The following is a 20,719-nucleotide window of genomic DNA, read 5'->3' as shown; positions in this document are numbered from 1 at the left end:
GTATAGTCGCCGAGGTTTGCAAGTTTCGTTAAGGCGGATTTAATTAATAACTTCGCATTTTGTCCTCGACGGGTTGAGCGGTGTATGAATTGTGAATTACGTCAGTTATGATGAAATTGAAAGAAATGTAAATTTAACGATTAAAAATAATATATTATTAAAAGTAATATATATTATTTAAATGATATGTTTAATAATATATTTAAAGATCAAAAAGTTTTCATGTATCAATAAATTAGAATTTAAATTAAAAGTAATGTATATTATTTAAATAATATATTTAATAATATATTTAATAATATATTTATAGATCAAAAGGTTTTCATGTATCAATAAATTAGAATTTGAATTGTACGGTATTTGAATTGTAACGGTAGAATTTGGAGAATTTTTATGAAATATTGTTTTAACTCTGAAAACTGAGTTAGCGTAATTCACGGCAAAATGCAAATGAATATCGGTACAACAGTCGAAACGTAATAGGAATTAGCGGCTGTTGCTCGACGGGCCATTACTTAGTTAATATACTGATTCCTATTTGAACTGATTTAATCTTTTAGTCAATGGTTTATTCGGTACGGATTTGATAAATCTCTTACACTTGTTTGCATAAATCTACCATGCGAATAATCCTAGTAATAAAATATGAAACTTATTGAAAATAGTCTTATCAGTTTGTTATGTAGTTGTTAATATTATATATTAGTAATCCCGTTTAATAGTGGTTCACGTTTATTAATTTCTCGATTTATCACTCCATAAACGAGTTTTATACCATACGCGGATCAATAAGCACCACGGGAACGTTCTATTAGTTAAATAAGACCGCGTAGTACGGGGGCGATGGTTCTAGTTATTCTTAGACTTTAGCGTGCACTTACGACAAAATTGCGGACGTGTCCCATCGGGCAATTATCGCTGCACATACTACGTGGAATGTGGAGCTCGCCGACTCCAGTCGCCCATCGCGTCATATTGATGTCCAGAGTGAGCCTGAGGGAGTAAATTAACTTTTAATTGGCAAAGCAGATACATCACTGATTTTATCCCACTACGTCAAAAGCATTGTCGACGAGATGTGTTATGCAAGCAAAATAAAAGATGACGGAAACTAAATTAAAGTAAATTAAAGACTAAAAGAGAATGCATAAAAGGTACAACTATTTCAATAAAAAGTTATTTTATTGTGGTATTATCTTTACCATAATCAATTTACATATTTTTTATTTTACTTTATTTTATATGTATAATAATAAATAAATTATTTCTAAATCGTTAATAATATAATATATTCATCAATATTAATTAATAATTGCCAAATTATTTTCCACTTAATAAACGAGCAATAATTATTGTAGTAATTAGTATTTTGTTGCGAAATGTTATAAAAAAATAAAATCACCAAATTTAGAACAAGTCGCAAGATAATTTTGAATAAATATATTAATTAAATAATTTATATACTTCTTCGTATATTTACTCAAATTTATATTTTACGATTTGCATTCTAAATTATGATATAATAATATAATAATTCTAATGATGATATTATAATGATAATATGATAAATTATAATGTACAAATTAAATAGTTCGTATTTATATCTTTTTACTTTGAAATATTTCGTTACATTTTTAGCAGTAACATTCTGGTAACAATTTGAAATGATATCAATTTTATAACTGGATTACTATAGACGACTGGTGTGATAAAATATAGGAAGGTTGAAGATTAATGCGACAGTTTGTGCAACCCACGACAGATGACAAAGTCTGCGAATCCTATTTGAATCGAAAGCCGCTACTCACTTTTCCTTCCAGTGGCCGATGAGGGTGTAATCGAAGCGACCATCTTCCTTTCTTTGATATTGATAGATGTTATAAAATCCGTAGGCGTCCCCATCGGCGTTGAACTTAATCTCCGTATTCTGGCGGCCTAAAAATCCAAAGAATTCCAAGTTTGTTAATCTTACCATCATAATAATGTTAATGCGATTATAGAAGGATGTAAAAATTGATGCCTCTGATCTTTTTAATTTACTGAGTACTTTTACTTTGGCTAATCCTGATTTGTATATAAAATGTACATAACATCGAGCATTATTACATATCATAACAATTTACTATAATAATAATAATGACGATAATGACAATAATAAGCAATTTATAAGTAGAATTGATTCCGAATATCTAGAATTACTTGAAAAATAAAGTACAAGGAAGTCGTTAACAAATTGTTTGAAAAACATGAATATTATAAATTAATTAAGGCGGAGAAGCAATAAAGGAAACAAAATCTCGTAAATGACATGATCCGTAGGGTGAGATATAAGCAGTTTATCAGCACATTTCAGATCGAAGCGAGTTTGGACGTTTCGTCTGCGAAATTTATGCAAGTGATTTCACGCATGGATTACGGTTTATTTATAGGACATGCGCACACAGCTTCTTTTCGCTCTTGTTACGATCCATCCCCTTTCCTTGCTTTATCTCTCCACCCTCGTAATAATTTGACGCAGACACAGACTGGCAAATACAGACGGGTATACAGGATATATACAAAGTGTTATTTCTTAAAACCGCCAATGGGGAAAATAGGTGGAATAAAAGAAGCTCGTGAGAAAAAGTAGGTTGTGGCACGGGCGGCGATGTCGAAAGGGAAGGGAAGTGTACGCGAGGGCGGAGAAAATTATTAACGACTATGAGGATAAAAAATCGCGCAGTAGGAGCAGTTATCGCGGTAAGGCGCAACGAAAATATTACGAAAGCTGTGGCAATAATGTAGCAATATTTTTTCACCGTCAGTCTCGACGTTCAGCAAACTGAAGATTCTACTGCTTCGTCAAACTTGATCTTTCATTAAGGGTTCTGTTTACTTTTTATCTGGATAAAATAAAGAAAGCGAATTTAAAATCAAAGTATATTATAAAATACAAAAGAATGAAATGTGAAAAATATAGACAAAACTTGGTACTTTGTAATCTTTCTTCCTATAATTTAAAAAATGGAAACGATTGTAATAAAGCATTATAAAACTGGAAACGTAAAAAGGGCAGATTTATGGATATTTCTCGTGTCAATCCATAAAATTACTGTTATTTTAATCATTTCCTCATACAAAGAACAGTGCCAAAGGATAAACAAAGCTCCACATGGGTTACGTTTGGTTTAGTGAAATTCACGCGGAAGTTTATTCGTTTCTCGCGGCACCAGAGTATATGAGTGTGAACGTAACAAGGTGCAAACAGGTGTGGGATTGTCAGGGCCAGCAAATAAGTTTGACAAAGGAAAATACGCGAACATTGTTATTCCGCACACGTAAGCACGCCAGATTTGCGAGCTTGCCGGCGAAACGTTCAAACGCAAATTTGTGGGGCCCTGTGCCAAGTTATCGTTATCGTTGCAGTAAAAGTCTGCGCCAGGTATCGGCCAGGTCAGAGGAAATTATGCTTCACGTGCATCGGCTACATAACGTCTGCGAAATATACATATAGCGTTGATTAGCGATTCGGATCGCGAATTAAATGTCAATCCGGGCGGCAAGCATTTGCGCCATTGAGGCGGCTGCAATTTTCACGTACAATTTTTATTTCCCAGTGATTGGGTAAAGTTGCCATTTCTGGATAGCGACACAGTTTCCATTCTGTGCCACCTGCACGTTTCACACACGCCGTCTGAATAATATTTGCGTCTCCGTGCACATTTCTGTGTACAAGAATACTCGTGGACGAGCGACAAATTTCTTTTTTACACAAGCGGAGTCGATTTTGCATTAAATATCAACTGCGGAAATACACGTTTTTCTTTGCTTTTATATTGCGACAGAGTTAAGCATAAGAAAATGTTATATCTAGTTTTAAACCTTTAAATAATATAGTGAGAGATAATAAGTTAAGTTACAAATAGAGATTAATAAAATAAAAATTTACGTATTTTTTTTATACATAATTATAATGTAAATGAAACGTATATTTTCTCGTAATAAAATAGAACAATGTGTAATAATTAGGCGCTAAAGCAGAAAATGGAAAAAAGATACTAGCGAATAAAATTTTTTGCTCCCGGTGCGGTTGGTTTTATTGCTAGCTTATCTGCGAAAATGTTGCGGAGAGAAACGAGAATACTTGGGATGCATAGCCTTTTTCTCTCGAACGTTAAACAACCGAGGGTGAGGGTTCTTCGGAGTGAGAGAAATTCAGATAACACCGAAGTTTAAGCCAGACTCTTTTCAGACGAGCTTGCAGTCCCGACTATAACATTTCTTTTTCCAAATTCAATTATCGAAAACGATGTATAAGTATAAATTCACTTCCTTTTTTATATGCAATATGGTGCACATTGAATTCGTACGTTGCACAGCGTGCAGTAAAATAAATAATTAAGAACACGAATTCTCAAATGCAATCATTTCAACCATTTCTGCAGTTAATTGATCCTTTGATTCTCTCTATTGCTCTACCCGCAAATTAGTTCTCCACTAGTGCAAACAAAATGGAATTAATTTCTCGTAATGAATCGGAAGAAGCGTATTGTTTCACATTGGAAAATTTGTCCAAGATTCGATTCAGAAACGTTTATAGAGTAAACGATCTTATCGCATTTATATCGATTTGTATTAAACATAGTATCAATAAAGGAAAATTCATTTATGATGCAATTTATTCAGAATTATGATATAAGATAATTTAAATTATCTCGAGGAAATTTTATTTTATTCGCTGGAAAGTTAATCTTCTAAACGATACTCGGTTAGAATAAAATTTGTTAGAATAAAATTTGATTTGCACAGTTTATCGCTAAATAAGTTTGAAAAGCAGATTTCTCTTACCTATACTATTTATATTTGTCAAGCACAATTCAATTAATTTCGTAATACACACAGAAATATTGAGGATTAAGTAAAGAATAATGTTCCGTCACTGGTGTACATCGATTGTGGATATCCTACAGTTTAGCTCGAAGATTCCTTCATCTATACTGCTAATATTAACAAATAGGTTCACTCGGGATAATATATTCTGACATAAACTAGCATTCTGATAGCGCGCAGGAATGCCTCGAGGATTAAAAGCGGACAAGGGAGCGGATTTAAAAGATGTCGGCAACGTTATGAAAATATTGGAAAAGCTGGGAAAGGGAGGAGAAAGTATGTGCACGTTGCGCAACATCGTACGATAAATCTTGCCTGATACGCGATCGGGGGATGGACGGTCGGGATAATCGCATCGCCACTTGATAGTGCACCGTAACGAGGGGCAGTCTTAATTGTATCACCAGTCCACCAACGCGAAAGTGTTACGTGCCGTTAAATCGGGGAAAGTGTTTTAATTGCAATATCGACGAGGCGTCGAGATTGCCGCCCGCTGACGTCACTGATAGATCGTCCCGCATTACGGGGAAAGGGGGTGACGCAGTTGCTCGCCGACATACGCGGAATATTCTTGTGGATATAATTGATTGATTTGTTTGAGCCTCTCCGTTCACAAGCGTTTTCACGTACGATACGTAAATAACGCAGACAAACATTCGCCTAATTAATCATTTCGTGTTGCAACGTATCGATGGAACGCGCAAGATATTCCGCGATAATCATTTATTTAAGTATATCAGATTATTTAATGTATTATGAATAAAATATAAGTAAACCTATGCATATGCGTATGTATTCTTAAATTTTGAATTACGAAAGCAACGTCAAGAAATACGAAATTAAGAAGATTCTGATGAAAAATTCTTTTTCTCTCACCGATGAAGCTGACATTGCGTAGATGTTGCAGAAGTAGTGGACCATCCGGTGCTGGTTGAATCAACTCACAGAGATAATGCGGCGTGCCTATATTGTTCACGCATTCTTCTTCGATGACATCATGAACACCGTGTGCCATGGCGTAAACCGCATCCACTGGAAACAATTTAAAGATCCCTGATTTTACATGACCATTTTAATAGACATATGCTATCTATATGATCTATGTTTTATGTTTCTATGATCTATGATGTATGTTTTTCTACGTATCGTTTTAAGGAAACAAACGTATCGTAATTATCCACTCTTAAAAAAGCCGTGTTAAATCAAATCGAAATCATTGTTGCCTCTTTTCCGTGACGCTGATTGGTTACCTCGATTCGCGTTGTGCGTTATGTTCAGTTTAGATTACCATCGCGCGGCTGTCTTCGCGTGGAGTTAATAATTTGGTAGAGTGTGATAATTGTGCATATAATAAATCATAGATGACTATTATTATTCGAAAACATTATTAATATTGAAAAATAAAATAGAAAACAATTTTAATGGCTAGAACTTTTTCATTTATTGTTTTAACAAATTTTAAACCATCGAGAACTCTAGGCAATATGCCAATTAACAATATAAATAGCACAGAACTCCTCGGAAAAGAAAAAAATTTTAATGGCTAGAACTTTTTCATTTCTAAATCTAAAGGATTTTCAATCGTCGAGACCTCTTCGCAATATGCCAAATCCACTCTTAAAAAAGCCGTGTTAAATGTCTTCGCGTGGAGGTTAACAATTTGGTAGAGTGTGATAATTGTGCATATAATAAATAATAGATGAATATTATTATTCGAAAACATTATTAACATTGAAAAACAAAATAGCGCGCACATAGCGCGCGCCTGTGTTGTACTAGTACGTAAAAATCGATCTGTGTATTATATCAATTGTGTATTATATCAATGAATAGCTTGGACACATATTTAAATATTTTCGTAAATGATACAACGATATCGAAAATAACAGAGTCCATTGTGAAACACGGAAGATAATACCAATAAGGCTAACTTTGACATCACTAAGTAAAGCAAAGAGCAAGAATCTCTGGTTTACATGAAAATTACAGTTCTCGAGAATTATTCTCCTCGATGTAAAATAGTTCTAAGAACCTTTGTCACTGTATATCATGAACACGCTGGTACAATCGTGTCTCATTTCACGATACCCAATTCGTCAAGAGCTCGCGATAGAATTTAATTCAAGCCTTTGTCCAATTTATCAGACACTTCACGCAATCAGACGAATTTTATAGCTTCGATCCGATTCATCTTAAGGATCCCAGGTTTCACATTATGCGAGAGCGGGCACCGTCATCATTTATTTATTCCGTGATAAAGAGAGAGAGAGGGTGCCGAGGGATGGTGTAAATTGTTGCTCGCGGAAAGGATCGTCTTGCGTGGCAGCTAATAAGACGATTTACAAGATTTATCCGCCATCGACGTACTCGGTCGAGTCTCTGATCGCTTCTGTACGTGACATCCGCAAGGCCCCGTCATTTATTTCACGAGAAAATGGAATAAGAGAGAGCAGAATTGAGAAAAGAGAAAAAGCATAAACGGAAAAACGCAATGCTTGATCCCGTGCAACTTTTCACACGGTCCGTGTTTGTTAACGCAAAAACCATAGCCGAGGAAAATTGCTTCGCTTGGTTCACCGGTGCTTTCCTCCTTTCCATTTGTCGCGGCTTCGTCTCAAGAAAGTTTGTCACGAAAGTTTGTCCGATCCCGTCCCGCCGGATGTACGCAATCTAATGGATCACCGCAGTACAGGCAACTGCGGTTAATCGCAAACAGTAGCGAATACTAACGTACAGGCAATATCAATTTGAGATTTAATTGTATAAAATTTATGTTTCTCTTTGAAACTCCCTTCTTCCCCATTTTATTTGTTACAAACTCGTGAATTATGGGTCAAGCATTCATTCAAATCCAATGAAAATCCGTACATTCCGCGTGAAATTGTTTTAATACAAATCGGAAATAAATCTGAATTATTAATTAAAATATTATCAACATAGAGAAAATTCAAAACGATTCAATCTGATAAAATGGCTTAATATGTTCTTAGAAATTAATTTTATTATATTATTAAAATTTCTCGTCCATTAATAAATTAAAAGAAATATTTTTTAGTTAAATGATTATTTCCAGAATATGATTCTGTATTAATAATTGTATGAATTCATATATTATCATGTGCAACGTAGAAGACTACTATAATTATCTGAGATCCGATAATGCAACGATTGTGAATAAGAAAATGCAGATATATTAATTGAATCGCGTTTAATGTGCAGTTGCACGTGTACGTAGGAGTGGATAATTTATAAAATGGGAGATCGATTATGGATAAAAGGAAATTGCGCGATACATAATCGATTGAAGTACGCCGTTATCTCACCGCGAGAAGTAAGTTTCGTCATATATTGCCGGAATTACGGTTGAACGGAGGTGGCCAAGTTTTTCTCGTTTCTGTTTTTCAGCTAGAAAAATGGTCGAAGGGTAACGAAAAGTTGGAGGGTTGCCGAGAACACTCCTCTTCCTCGCCACTCTTCTTCGCCATCGATAACTATCTTTCCGCTCGTCTTGTCCCTTGCCCTTCCTTCCGCACTGATCTTTTCTTTCGCACTTCGGGATATAAATGATCGTAAAGCGTTCCGTTCACGCACGCAGTTCGCACTTTTCGTAATTAATTATAAAACGTCGTGGTACGAACAGCAAGGTTGCTCATACATTATTCAATTATCACTTATAGCGATGGAAGTGTAATTAACGCGATAACTTCAATTGTCAGAACGTTCAACAGATCGTCCAAGAAAAAGACAACGTAATTTTTTTTATCAAAACCAAGTAATTCTAAAAGTGCCAGAAAGTCAAATTTCTTGAAAAATAACCACATTTTTTTAAGTAAAACTTTAATAAATTTCACTATTATACTGATTCTCAAGTTTTAATAATTATAAATTAAAAAATTTCTTTAGTTAAAATGAAATTAGATAAAAATTTCATACATAAATCAAAATTCTATGGGAAGTATATGAAGATGAATTGGTTGCCGTCACGCAATGTTTTATCACGATGTTTTACGTGTCGTAAAAATAAAACAGACAAGATAGCGATGCAATGACAGGATGATAAATTTATAGTTACCGACAAAAGGCACCAGGCCCTCCTGTTCGTAATCGACGAGGTCCTCCATGCCGGTGCAACGCGTCACGTCGCTCGACGCGTTCACGCTGAAAGTGCACTTGTGATGCTGTGACCAGAACTCTCGGAACCAGATATTCCGGCAGTTCACCATCTTCCCCGGCAGCGACTCATGGGGAACATTGCTCTCCGTTTGCCCGCGACACTCGTCGCCCATTCGCGGTCGCAAGCTCAAATAGTAGTCGTCGAAACCTACAACACGACCCAGAATCGAACCACACTTGTTACAATCGAATCGTTCAGTGGCGTTCGATGGTTTTGATACATCATGCTTTTCCGCTGGGAAAATTTCTTGCGCCGGTCACCGCGATAAAATTGAAGCAGGAAGAACATTTTACACACACACACACACACACAAGGAAAATATTTATTCAAATAAAATAATCTCACGTTTAAATCTTGAAGTTTTAATAATCATTTTCAATGGTCCCAATAAACATTTTCAATGAATATTATCCGGACATTAACTGTGATAATTTAGCAAAATTTAATTTTATTATAGATTATTCTTCATAAAAGTCTAGATTATACGAAAAACTAATAGAAAATTTTGCAAACTTTTTCGAGTTTTGTATTATCATACGGGAAATGGTTTATTAATTAAATAAAATAGAAGTTATTTTTTAACAAGAATTGGAAATAATAATTTTAAAAATTATTTCCGTACATAGTTCTTGTTAAAAATTGTTGTTATTTAATTAACATTTCGTTTCGCGCATGATGATACAAAATGATTTGCAATGTTTTCTCCCAGTTTGTGTACTATCTAGACTTTCATAAACAATATGTAAAATTAAATTTTGCTAATTACAGTTAACGTAATAATTGTATCGTTTTCTTCCTGGTTTGTTATAATAAAAGTAGATTTACAGTATAGATTAAACTTACCATATTGGTAAGTTTATACATTACTTTGAGCGATTCTGTAGGATAGGACCTACGACAATTAAAGCAATCGCGAAAATTGCCGCATCTGTCGTATCTTGGCACCCTCTCTTCTTCCAGTCTGACAGTTTATAGAATTAATGAACATCCTGACAACGGTAGTCTTTTTTGGCACTCAGTGGGCCGTAATTTCTCGTAATCCAGACCGACTAACGAGGGTTCGACACTCTTGTGTTAATTACTTGGCACAAAACGAAAGTGCCACCTCCATCGCGTTTGTTTCTTCAATGTACAAATGCTAATCCACAAGTAGAGCATGATGCGACATAATCGCAAACGGAAAATACTCATTTATCATACGAGATTAATGAATATCAAGTCAAACTTGGAACGATATTGCTACACCGTGCAATACGTCTATTAAGCTGACACAGCCACTTTAGCACAATCAAATAAAACATTCATAGAAATTTAGTGCTCTTTTGTTGCTAATTTGTTGCTCTATTCCGGATTTTGTTGCTGCAGCCATTTCTTAAAACACAGTGGCTGTGCTAGCTTAAGTTTAAAGTTAGCACAGCCATATTAAAAAAATTTTTTTAAATAAAAAACAAGGCATAATTATTTAGTGCTATTTTGTTGCTAATTTGTTGCTTCATTCACAAATTTGTTGCACCACCCTTATCATCGGAACACTACCCTTAACTATTGCGCATATAGCACAACATCCTAGAACTCGAATTTCAGGAAAAATTACGACGGATTATGTTATTTCGATTTTGTTGCTTCACTTTTGATAGCTGTAGTCGAATTGGTAAAGACGTTATGGATTGTAGGGAGATTCATGTTCGAACCCTGGCTAAAGAGAGACATTTTTTGCAATAAATTGGTATTGAAAGTAACAGAACCCATGTAAAGCTGGACCCCCACCAACACCAAAAAAGTTCATAGCTATCAGAAAATTTAGTGCTAGTTATGTGCTAATTAGTTGCTCTATTCCCGATTTTGTTGTTCGAATCGTTTAGCAGGAAATTGCGATCAAAATGGGGGTTCCATCTCAACGTTAAGCCGGCCTCTCCCATATTGAAGAAACTATATAGAGTGCTCGAATCAACAAAACAACTACACTGGAATTTGTTGCTATTTTGTTGCTCTAAGATAGTGTAAAGTAATTTAAAAAATATAATACTGTTTACAAGATACTAACATCCGCGAACAAGTACAACGCAGCGCGTCATAACTCTACCGACAAAACTCATTGCAAGAAGGTATTGCTAAAAATTACTAACCGTAAAACACTTTTACATGAATAAATATGTACAATAATTAAACCACAACTAAGTTAAATTAACAATTATTAAATAAACATCAAGCAATCACAGACTAGGCGCTTTAGCGATGAGCTAAATTACTTAAAAAATTTGTTGCTCGCAAGAATTTGGTCTTAAACTGTTCCCTGCATCACGGGCTATCGAAAATTACCAAAAACTGAATTTGTTACCAGTTCCAAAATGGTCCAAAGCAGCTGCTATACAGGGTGGGGCAATAACTATTACCACCTTAAATATCTTCTAATTTATAAGGTCCAGAGGAAAATTTATGTAATCAAAATTATACGGTACGAAGGGGGCTAACATGGCGATAATAATTTTTGTCCTGGTGGAGGCGCTTCGAAGATATCAAGGTCACCTTCATTTTTTTTAATAGGTTCGGTATGTTTTTTTCCATAATTTTATAGAGGAGCTTAAAACAAGTACGGAACTCATGACACAAAATTATTGAACAAGATTAAATGTAAATGAAAACGATAAAAAATACATTTTTATATTAAATGAAATTTACGTTTAAAAGATGTACGAAATGACGCTTTATTAGTATGTTTTGTCGGAATGTTTTGATTTTGACATTCCTCATAAATGAGGATCAACTTGTTCTTCAAACGGATACATCGATGAAAATAAATAGTGACGTAAACTTATTTCAATGAAAACAAAGACCTTTTGAAGGCCATCTTAATAAGTTCACAGGATAAGATAAACATAAAAAGTAGTATCGATAGATAAGTCAATCGTGCAAGATGTATTCATTTGAAGAACAAATCGACATGATGGAGAATGATCTCATTTATGGAGAATGTCAAAAAAATTCAGTGAGAGCGCAAAATTTATACGCTGAACGATATCCTAATCGCACTCAGCCTTCGCGTCGAACATTTAAAATCCTATTTATTTTCATCGATGTATCCGTTTGAAGAACAAGTTGATCCTCATTTATGAGGAATGTCAAAATCAAAACATTCCGACAAAACATACTAATAAAGCGTCATTTCGTACATCTTTTAAACGTAAATTTCATTTAATATAAAAATGTATTTTTTATCGTTTTCATTTACATTTAATCTTGTTCAATAATTTTGTGTCATGAGTTCCGTACTTGTTTTAAGCTCCTCTATAAAATTATGGAAAAAAACATACCGAACCTATTAAAAAAAATGAAGGTGACCTTGATATCTTCGAAGCGCCTCCACCAGGACAAAAATTATTATCGCCATGTTAGCCCCCTTCGTACCGTATAATTTTGATTACATAAATTTTCCTCTGGACCTTATAAATTAGAAGATATTTAAGGTGGTAATAGTTATTGCCGCACCCTGTATAGCAGCTGCTTTGGACCATTTTGGAACTGGTAACAAATTCAGTTTTTGGTAATTTTCGATAGCCCGTGATGCAGGGAACAGTTTAAGACCAAATTCTTGCGAGCAACAAATTTTTTAAGTAATTTAGCTCATCGCTAAAGCGCCTAGTCTGTGATTGCTTGATGTTTATTTAATAATTGTTAATTTAACTTAGTTGTGGTTTAATTATTGTACATATTTATTCATGTAAAAGTGTTTTACGGTTAGTAATTTTTAGCAATACCTTCTTGCAATGAGTTTTGTCGGTAGAGTTATGACGCGCTGCGTTGTACTTGTTCGCGGATGTTAGTATCTTGTAAACAGTATTATATTTTTTAAATTACTTTACACTATCTTAGAGCAACAAAATAGCAACAAATTCCAGTGTAGTTGTTTTGTTGATTCGAGCACTCTATATAGTTTCTTCAATATGGGAGAGGCCGGCTTAACGTTGAGATGGAACCCCCATTTTGATCGCAATTTCCTGCTAAACGATTCGAACAACAAAATCGGGAATAGAGCAACTAATTAGCACATAACTAGCACTAAATTTTCTGATAGCTATGAACTTTTTTGGTGTTGGTGGGGGTCCAGCTTTACATGGGTTCTGTTACTTTCAATACCAATTTATTGCAAAAAATGTCTCTCTTTAGCCAGGGTTCGAACATGAATCTCCCTACAATCCATAACGTCTTTACCAATTCGACTACAGCTATCAAAAGTGAAGCAACAAAATCGAAATAACATAATCCGTCGTAATTTTTCCTGAAATTCGAGTTCTAGGATGTTGTGCTATATGCGCAATAGTTAAGGGTAGTGTTCCGATGATAAGGGTGGTGCAACAAATTTGTGAATGAAGCAACAAATTAGCAACAAAATAGCACTAAATAATTATGCCTTGTTTTTTATTTAAAAAAATTTTTTTAATATGGCTGTGCTAACTTTAAACTTAAGCTAGCACAGCCACTGTGTTTTAAGAAATGGCTGCAGCAACAAAATCCGGAATAGAGCAACAAATTAGCAACAAAAGAGCACTAAATTTCTATGAATGTTTTATTTGATTGTGCTAAAGTGGCTGTGTCAGCTTAATAGACGTCCATGCAATGAAGTTATACCATAAGCAATCTTGATGACAAGGAAATTCACTTGTGGCTCGGCAAAGTAGATCGAGTTAAGGAATTGAAATAATTAATAAAATTAAGCGATTAAGCGTAGTTAGAAACAGTATTTGAAAGTAAATTGAACAAGTAAATGGAAATTAATTTAACAACATTTTCTTTGTTTTTTAATCCGTGGCATGAGTATGGAGATGCCGAGTTTGTTCCAAAAAGAAAAGATATAAGAAAAATATGAAACAAAGGCGTTCCTCTTTTTTTTAAAGCTTTAAGTAATTTGCGCTTAAAAGTTTTGCTCGTTTCTATGAAAATAGCTTTGCGGTTTACTCAAACACTTTACATAAAGATGTCGGCACTTGAAAGCTTTCCTGTATAATACATTTTTCATGCATGCCGTTTTTTTATTAGAACGCGTTTTCCTTTATATTGATATCCAAGATCCGTAAAGCATAGATTTCAAAACGGATATTCTTAAAGCATGTGTCTTTCTCACCAGAATAGAAGGATTGAAGCAGTTCGATCATACTAGAGAATCAGCTTTATCATCATGCGTTATTTGAAAATTTATAATAAAACGTATCACAAAGTATCTCCTCTTCGACATGAATGTAATTAATCATGCAAGACAAAGTAAGAAAAAACATGTACAAATTACATGAACAATCTGCAGGAAAATATCATGTATTGATTAATGCCCCCATTTCATTTCGTTCAATAAAGTTCAATCAATCAATAAGTTTTTGATCAATCTATATTCATCCAATAAAATTTATGTTATTTGTTTATCAATTAATTTATTCGAGTTTATCAATCAAATAATTTTCTATTTACGTTATTTATCCCTCCTGACAATTTGCTCCAAGTAGAAATTATTGATTCTGTTTTTCATTTCTTCATTCGTCCCTAATCCGACGCAAACTCAATGCAAATATTCTTCCAATTATTTTAGTTATGACAGAATCACATGCGTGACAAGGGTGCTTTACCTTGTAGGGCATTCCGATACGGCAGAATCGTGATGGTACCCTCTGCCGCGAACTCCTGATCTCGGACGGGGTAAACTTTGGCGCCCCACGAATCGCTACCCACCCACATGAAATGGCCCGTACGATTGGCCCTTACTGTTGCCTGAAGCAGCTTCCTGCAACGAGATAAGTCGAGCGATAAAGATGACTGAATCATGGGTAATGATGGCTATCATTAACTCGCGGCGAATATAGTAAGGGGTTTCATACAACTTGTAATCAATTATTAAGTCTATCTATTTATCGCATTATTATTAATGTCATTACTAACGATACATTGTTTCCTGTTTTCTTTTCTCATATTGTACCTATAATTAATAATCTTTCAAAATTAATCTTCGTAATCCTGTATGCTTTTAATTAATCGTATTATTCCTCAGCTCACGAGAATACTCATTGAATTCGTATCCCGCTCTCAGTTGAAACGTTTAATGATATCTCCTGACTTATATCAGGAGCAACACGTGTCTTGGCATGCCTAAGCGTAATGCAGTTTAAGGTGCGTCAGTATCTATCTCATCCGTGAGACTAGAGATTGACTTATACTACTTGATTTCCTGGATTTACTCCATTAACAATCGTAGAGGTCCGTTATTTTGCACTAGAAGTATTACAAGAAAAAATAACTTTTCTTACTATGCAATCAAAATACAACATCATTAACAAATAAAGTAATTAGAAAATAAGTAAATTAATTAATTAATTAGAAAACAAATTCCATTATTTAGGTAACTTAATTAGTCATAGCAGCAGAGATAATTATCGTGTCTGCCATCATTAATATGACTAATTCTATCTTCCGGTTTTCAGAGCGAACAAGCACGTGTAACACTCCGCAACAATCTTGTCTGTTTTAAGGGCTTGATCGTTGTCGTAACAAGATCGCCGAGGGAACGTACCGTCGCACATTACGTGCTGTCGTACGCTTGAGTCCTGCAGGGAACCGCGATGAGATTCAATCGCGTTAATCCGGAAAGATATCGACGGGGTGGGATGGGGGAGGGGGCAGCACGGCAACGAGCCGCAGATCGATATCAACTTATCCGCCCATGGAAATCGAATCGCTCGGGTAATGGCTTTTCTCCGGCGTCGGGAAACCCGGCCCAGAAGTCAATTATTTGCCTCGCGTGGATCATGCCGAGGATCGCAAGCAACCGGGCGACATCGCGTTCGACGGCTTCCACCCTCGTTCGATGAAACGGAGCGGCGACAGTCCGCGACCGGTCGTTATTTCGTAATCCCCCGTTGCGTTCGGAGGAGCAGCGTCTTCCGTTTCGTTCGCATGCTTCTATTTGCTCTCGTTCCACTGACGTGCAATTTCTTCTTTCTTTTTCTTCTTCTTCTTCCTTTTCTTCTTACTTTTTCTTTTCATTCTTCCTTTTCTTTTTCTTCTTCTGCACTTTTTCCCCATTTGCAAAACGCTACGAAGCCGTTGTTCGCTTCGCTGCGTTCATCTTTGTTATCGGGGCAGCTTGACTGTTGACTGTTGCGCAAGAATGCATACGAAGGATATCGGAAGGAGAGATATCGCGACGTCCACTTCCTGATTTGTTGAATTAATTTGTTCAGATTCTAAAAGTTTTGTCGATTTTATCTTCCTTAAAGTTGCAAACAAAAACTAAATTAATTGTTTTTTTACAATATTTTTAGATATATTTTTCATGCTACTAAAGAAATTGACTTAATTTTGTAGATTTACCCAATGCATATATTTAGAGCAAAATATTTTAGCTGGACAATGTACCAAATGAATGTGTAATAAAGAAGATTTCCGATTCTTTAGATCTCCATTCATCCTTCAAATTTTGCACAGAATGTAATGCTTAAGAGAAGAGAGAGAGAGAGAGAAATTCTCGGCTTTATTTATTTTATATGGGAATCACGTGCAACGTTATCTCATGCTGAAAACGAGATCTAGCGCTGAATTTATGATATGAATACGAGCCTTAGTCTGTGCGATTAAGGTATGTATATGGTACTGCTGAAAGCTAGATTTGGTTGAGTTAATACTATAAGGATGCTAGATAGCTGTAGCAATGTTTCAAAGCTTAATTACAGTATTTCCAAATTTCATTAGTCGCAGAAAAGCGCTTCTCATATAGAATACATATTAGAATACATATTAAAATATACATATACATATATAGGGAACAACAAGACCATCATTTTACTCAGAATTCGATACGCACACATCGAAATACACACGTACATATTTCTATTTGGAGCTTATTTCAAAAGAATAAATATATAAAAGCGTGGATTAAATCTGTGATTAAAAATATTTTAATCTATAGATGGAAGTGCTAATTTGCGCAATCGGCGGAAGGCAGGATTTAATTAAAATCTGCGCATGAAATTCCTCATAATTAAAATACTAGACTGATTCATTATGCCGTGTCTCGTATTTTTCATGTTGTGGACATTGCATGCCCTGGCTGCGTGGGGATATCTAAATTCATAATTTTGCTGATTTCCTCACGTGAGTGAGATTAGCACGTACTTACACACACTTTTTTAATTTTGTATTTTTCTCAATTGTGTTAGATTGTGCTATTTCTGTGCTGATTTGTACCGCAAAAAAATCGATAACTCCAACAGTAACCAAAAAAATAACAGAAAACAATTTTTACTGGCTCCACTTTTTCGCGATCGAGCTCAATTTATTCCTAAATTGGCGGTAACTTGTGTCGCGTTGCATTGTTAAAAGAATTTCGATAACTCATTCCGTTTCGCTAAAAAAATTCACAAAGATAAAAAAACATATATAAATCATATTGCAAATATCAAATTTCTGCAAGTTATACTGATAGTAATATACTATTTTACTGTTAAATATACAGTAAAAGCAAGTGATAAAAAATAATCTCGATAATCAGGAATTGATAAAAATCCATAGAAAAAGAGTGAATTCAAAATTTAATATTTTCGAATTTTCTTTAGTTGTGTCGATTCGTGTTACAGTAGCACAGCTTAGCACAACTTATACTTCACACACATGGTTTCCTCTCTCTGCGGTGTTCCTACCTCTTCTTCTTCCGTTTCTATGCACTTTGTCGCGCGTAAGCCTCTTTCCCATTCGCGCCTCGATCCCGCACTGTAAGAAGATTAACCGTAGGAAAAAGTAACCAAAAGCTCCCCCTTAGAGCTGGAAGCACTATGGGAAATAGCATCGCGTTCAAATGGTCGAACTGGAGTCCAATCAAACAACTTTCTTGTGTTGCAAGAAATCGAAATGCGACCGTGCGAAAACTTTTCTGATATGACGCGCGATCCAATCAACGTCATAGCCAAGCTATACACTTGATTTACACTGCTATTTTTCCACACAGGGGGTTCGATATATGCGGCATGCAACAATCAACAACACTTAGCCCTTTTTCTTTAGAAAAAACATGTAAAAGCTTTTAGATTTAAATTATTTAAATGATTTAACGTTAATGTGATAGGGCGCAAACAGAATACAGATCTCCTTTAATGCATAATTAGTACTTTAGATTAGTACTTTAGATTTCATTTTTTTAGTAATTTGTTTATCAAAAAATAGAAAATTTCGTTAATGAAAAGTATGCCTGTATAGATGTTCACCTTTCATCTACCTTCGTTTGTATATACAAATTATAACTTATAGCTAATACAAAATCAAACTTACAAGATATAATATTTTCAGAAAAATCGCATCGATATCTAGACATTTCAGCGTTTTGCCTCGAACAACACTGTCCGCTCGAAGTATTGAACAAACTCATGAAAGTTGCTGACATATTATAAAATAAAGCAAAGGGCAAACGTACGAGGACGGTCGAGCGATCGATCTTACCACGATATATCGAGGTCAGGATTCCGATCGCTACCAGGAATGTAACTATCCACTTCTTCGTCTGTCTCGCATCCGATGAAGAATAAAGGCAGGAAGCCAGGAATTGTGTGCACACGCAGCGAGTTATTCCCTCTGACTAAGGGTTTTATCAGCTTCGAGTTACTACTAGCTACTATTAACTACAAATAGGCAACAACTCTGCAGATACCTCTACAGCCGAAATTTTCAGAAGAGCATGCCACTCGTATAGAAAAACGGATGTAATGCTCGCAAAATTACGTTACGGGTATTTTCTTCGAGGGTGGATCGTTCAATGGTTTACGTGTCGTAAACTGCAGTTAATAGTTGTTTTCTTTTAAGAGAAACCAATTGCGGACAAGCCGAGGAATCGGTAGATAAAACGGATGGCGACAGTGCAGTCTGCAATTTCAGTTTCATTACATTTCATTTACTGTAGGAGTTCCTTTCTCGATCAGCAATTTCCTTGCCCCAAGTCTTTTATCCTAATAACAAATACATGTAGATAATATAATTTTACGCTTCATAAAGTCTTAAAGTGAAATATCTAACAAAATAATAATGTAATATGTTTGTCTGTCAGGATACTTAACATTATTACAGATTGCGGAAAGAATCAAAGCATCAAATTGAATTTTTATCAAGGAAAGCTGAAAGAGTTTAACTGAGAAAAAAGTAAAGAATAAACGGCTAGTCTCATGGATAACTTTGTCGAGAACTGCACGTTTAGCTTGAGGAAATAAAATTGCAATGAAATTCTCTTTCCTTAGAGAAACGGAATGAAATCGTGCTCAACAATAGAATTTCCTTCCGGTTCATGTCTTTTTTTCCAAGTGTCATCCCACGATCCCAATTAAAACGACGTATCTTCATCGTACGCCAACTTAGTGTAACAGAAATAAAAAAACCTTTAAAGGGTAAATGATGTTCTCCATTAACGTATGATGGTCAGGAGTAACATGGCTCGCGCGGGAAAATATTTCCCGGGTTTTTTCGTACGTCGACGCCGACATCTCTTTCGGACTTTTGGCAATTCGCCAAAAACCCTCCGTTGCCCGTGGAATCTGTTGGCCGATGGCGTGACTACAAGGTATCCGTGCTAGGTGGTTGCTCGATAATGTATCGTTTCCTCTTGAATGTGCAATAAAGTTTTGTCGCTTTAAATAGACAACCTGGCGCTTCTTTCGAGAAGGGGAAAAATCCCCCGTTCAATACATCAATGGAGAGCAAGAGAGAAAGAGTGAGAAAGACTGATGTTCTTACTCCGTGCGTCGGGCGGAAGTCCCTTTCCCTCCTCGCGGGAGCGCATCCGGCGGCTGAAGGGAGCCCTGATCGATTAGGACAAACTCTCACTCGAGTAAATACGTCGCACAGGTGCGACGTGCCACGTGTCAGCAAGTAAATCGTGCCGGATGCGAGAATCAGTTCACGTCAGTTTGCTGTCTGGTATTCCTTCCGCGAGACATATCACCAAAAATGCATATAAATTATCTACACCGAGAAACTGAAGTAAAATAGGAATGGGAGAGAAAGAAGAGACGGCAGCAACAGCAGTAGCAGCAGCAGTGACGGAGAACACATGACGCTGCAGAAATTTCCACTGATACCGAAAATGCCACTGATATCGTTAATTCCCGGCTTGCCAGCTTCGCTTGATCACTTGCTCGCGGAGAATTAATGACGAGTTGCCTGCGTTCGCGTCTCGGCAAGTTCAGCAGTCACGGCGTTTAGCGTTAATCGGAAGTTTCGTGCGGAGTGAATCCCCGGGCATGACGTGAACCAGATTGAAATACGTCGTCTCCGGGCCAACACTGACGGAACACGTGTAAGATGCGATTATCCGCGCTGGGTCGTCCCGGGCCACGCAAATGGAGAGCAAGCAGCGAGAAGGAAAAGCCATACATCACGATTTCGTTGGACTTACGTCACGACCCAGGAAGAGCACGTCGACGAACATCTCGCAGATCGCTGCTGAGGCGGTTAAGCCGATTCCCTGGTAGTTGCCTGCATTTCTTCGTGCTTCGTTCGCATTTACGTCAGTCGGGCCGCAACGGCCGCGAAAAAGAACTGTGCAGTCTTCGTGAGACATCGATGTTCCCGTGGAAGAATAATGCAACGAGAAAGAAAGAGAACTGTGCGGAGCAATTTTGTTGAACTGTCGATGTCTCAAAAGAGAACAAAAAAAGACAA

At 36.0% G+C, this 20,719-nt stretch overlaps 1 protein-coding gene across 10 annotated transcripts in view; it reads right to left on the bottom strand.

The window, feature by feature from the left end:
* Positions 1 to 20,719, bottom strand: part of LOC105277228 (metabotropic glutamate receptor 8) — a 101,863-nt gene that overhangs the window by 14,511 nt on the left and 66,633 nt on the right. For all 10 annotated transcript variants that reach the window (XM_026968572.1, XM_026968573.1, XM_026968574.1 and 7 more), the window contains 5 exons: positions 14,656 to 14,810; positions 8,942 to 9,190; positions 5,746 to 5,901; positions 1,809 to 1,935; positions 882 to 993 (listed from right to left, as the gene is read on the bottom strand). In XM_026968572.1, the coding sequence (XP_026824373.1) occupies positions 882 to 993; positions 1,809 to 1,935; positions 5,746 to 5,901; positions 8,942 to 9,190; positions 14,656 to 14,810 (799 nt within the window). The remainder of the gene's footprint in view (positions 1 to 881; positions 994 to 1,808; positions 1,936 to 5,745; positions 5,902 to 8,941; positions 9,191 to 14,655; positions 14,811 to 20,719) is intronic.

Source organism: Ooceraea biroi, chromosome 3 (assembly GCF_003672135.1).
Source record: "Ooceraea biroi isolate clonal line C1 chromosome 3, Obir_v5.4, whole genome shotgun sequence".
Lineage (NCBI taxonomy): Eukaryota > Metazoa > Arthropoda > Insecta > Hymenoptera > Formicidae > Ooceraea > Ooceraea biroi.
Note: the sequence above shows the minus strand (reverse complement) of the source record. Positions and strands in the feature narration are given on the sequence as shown.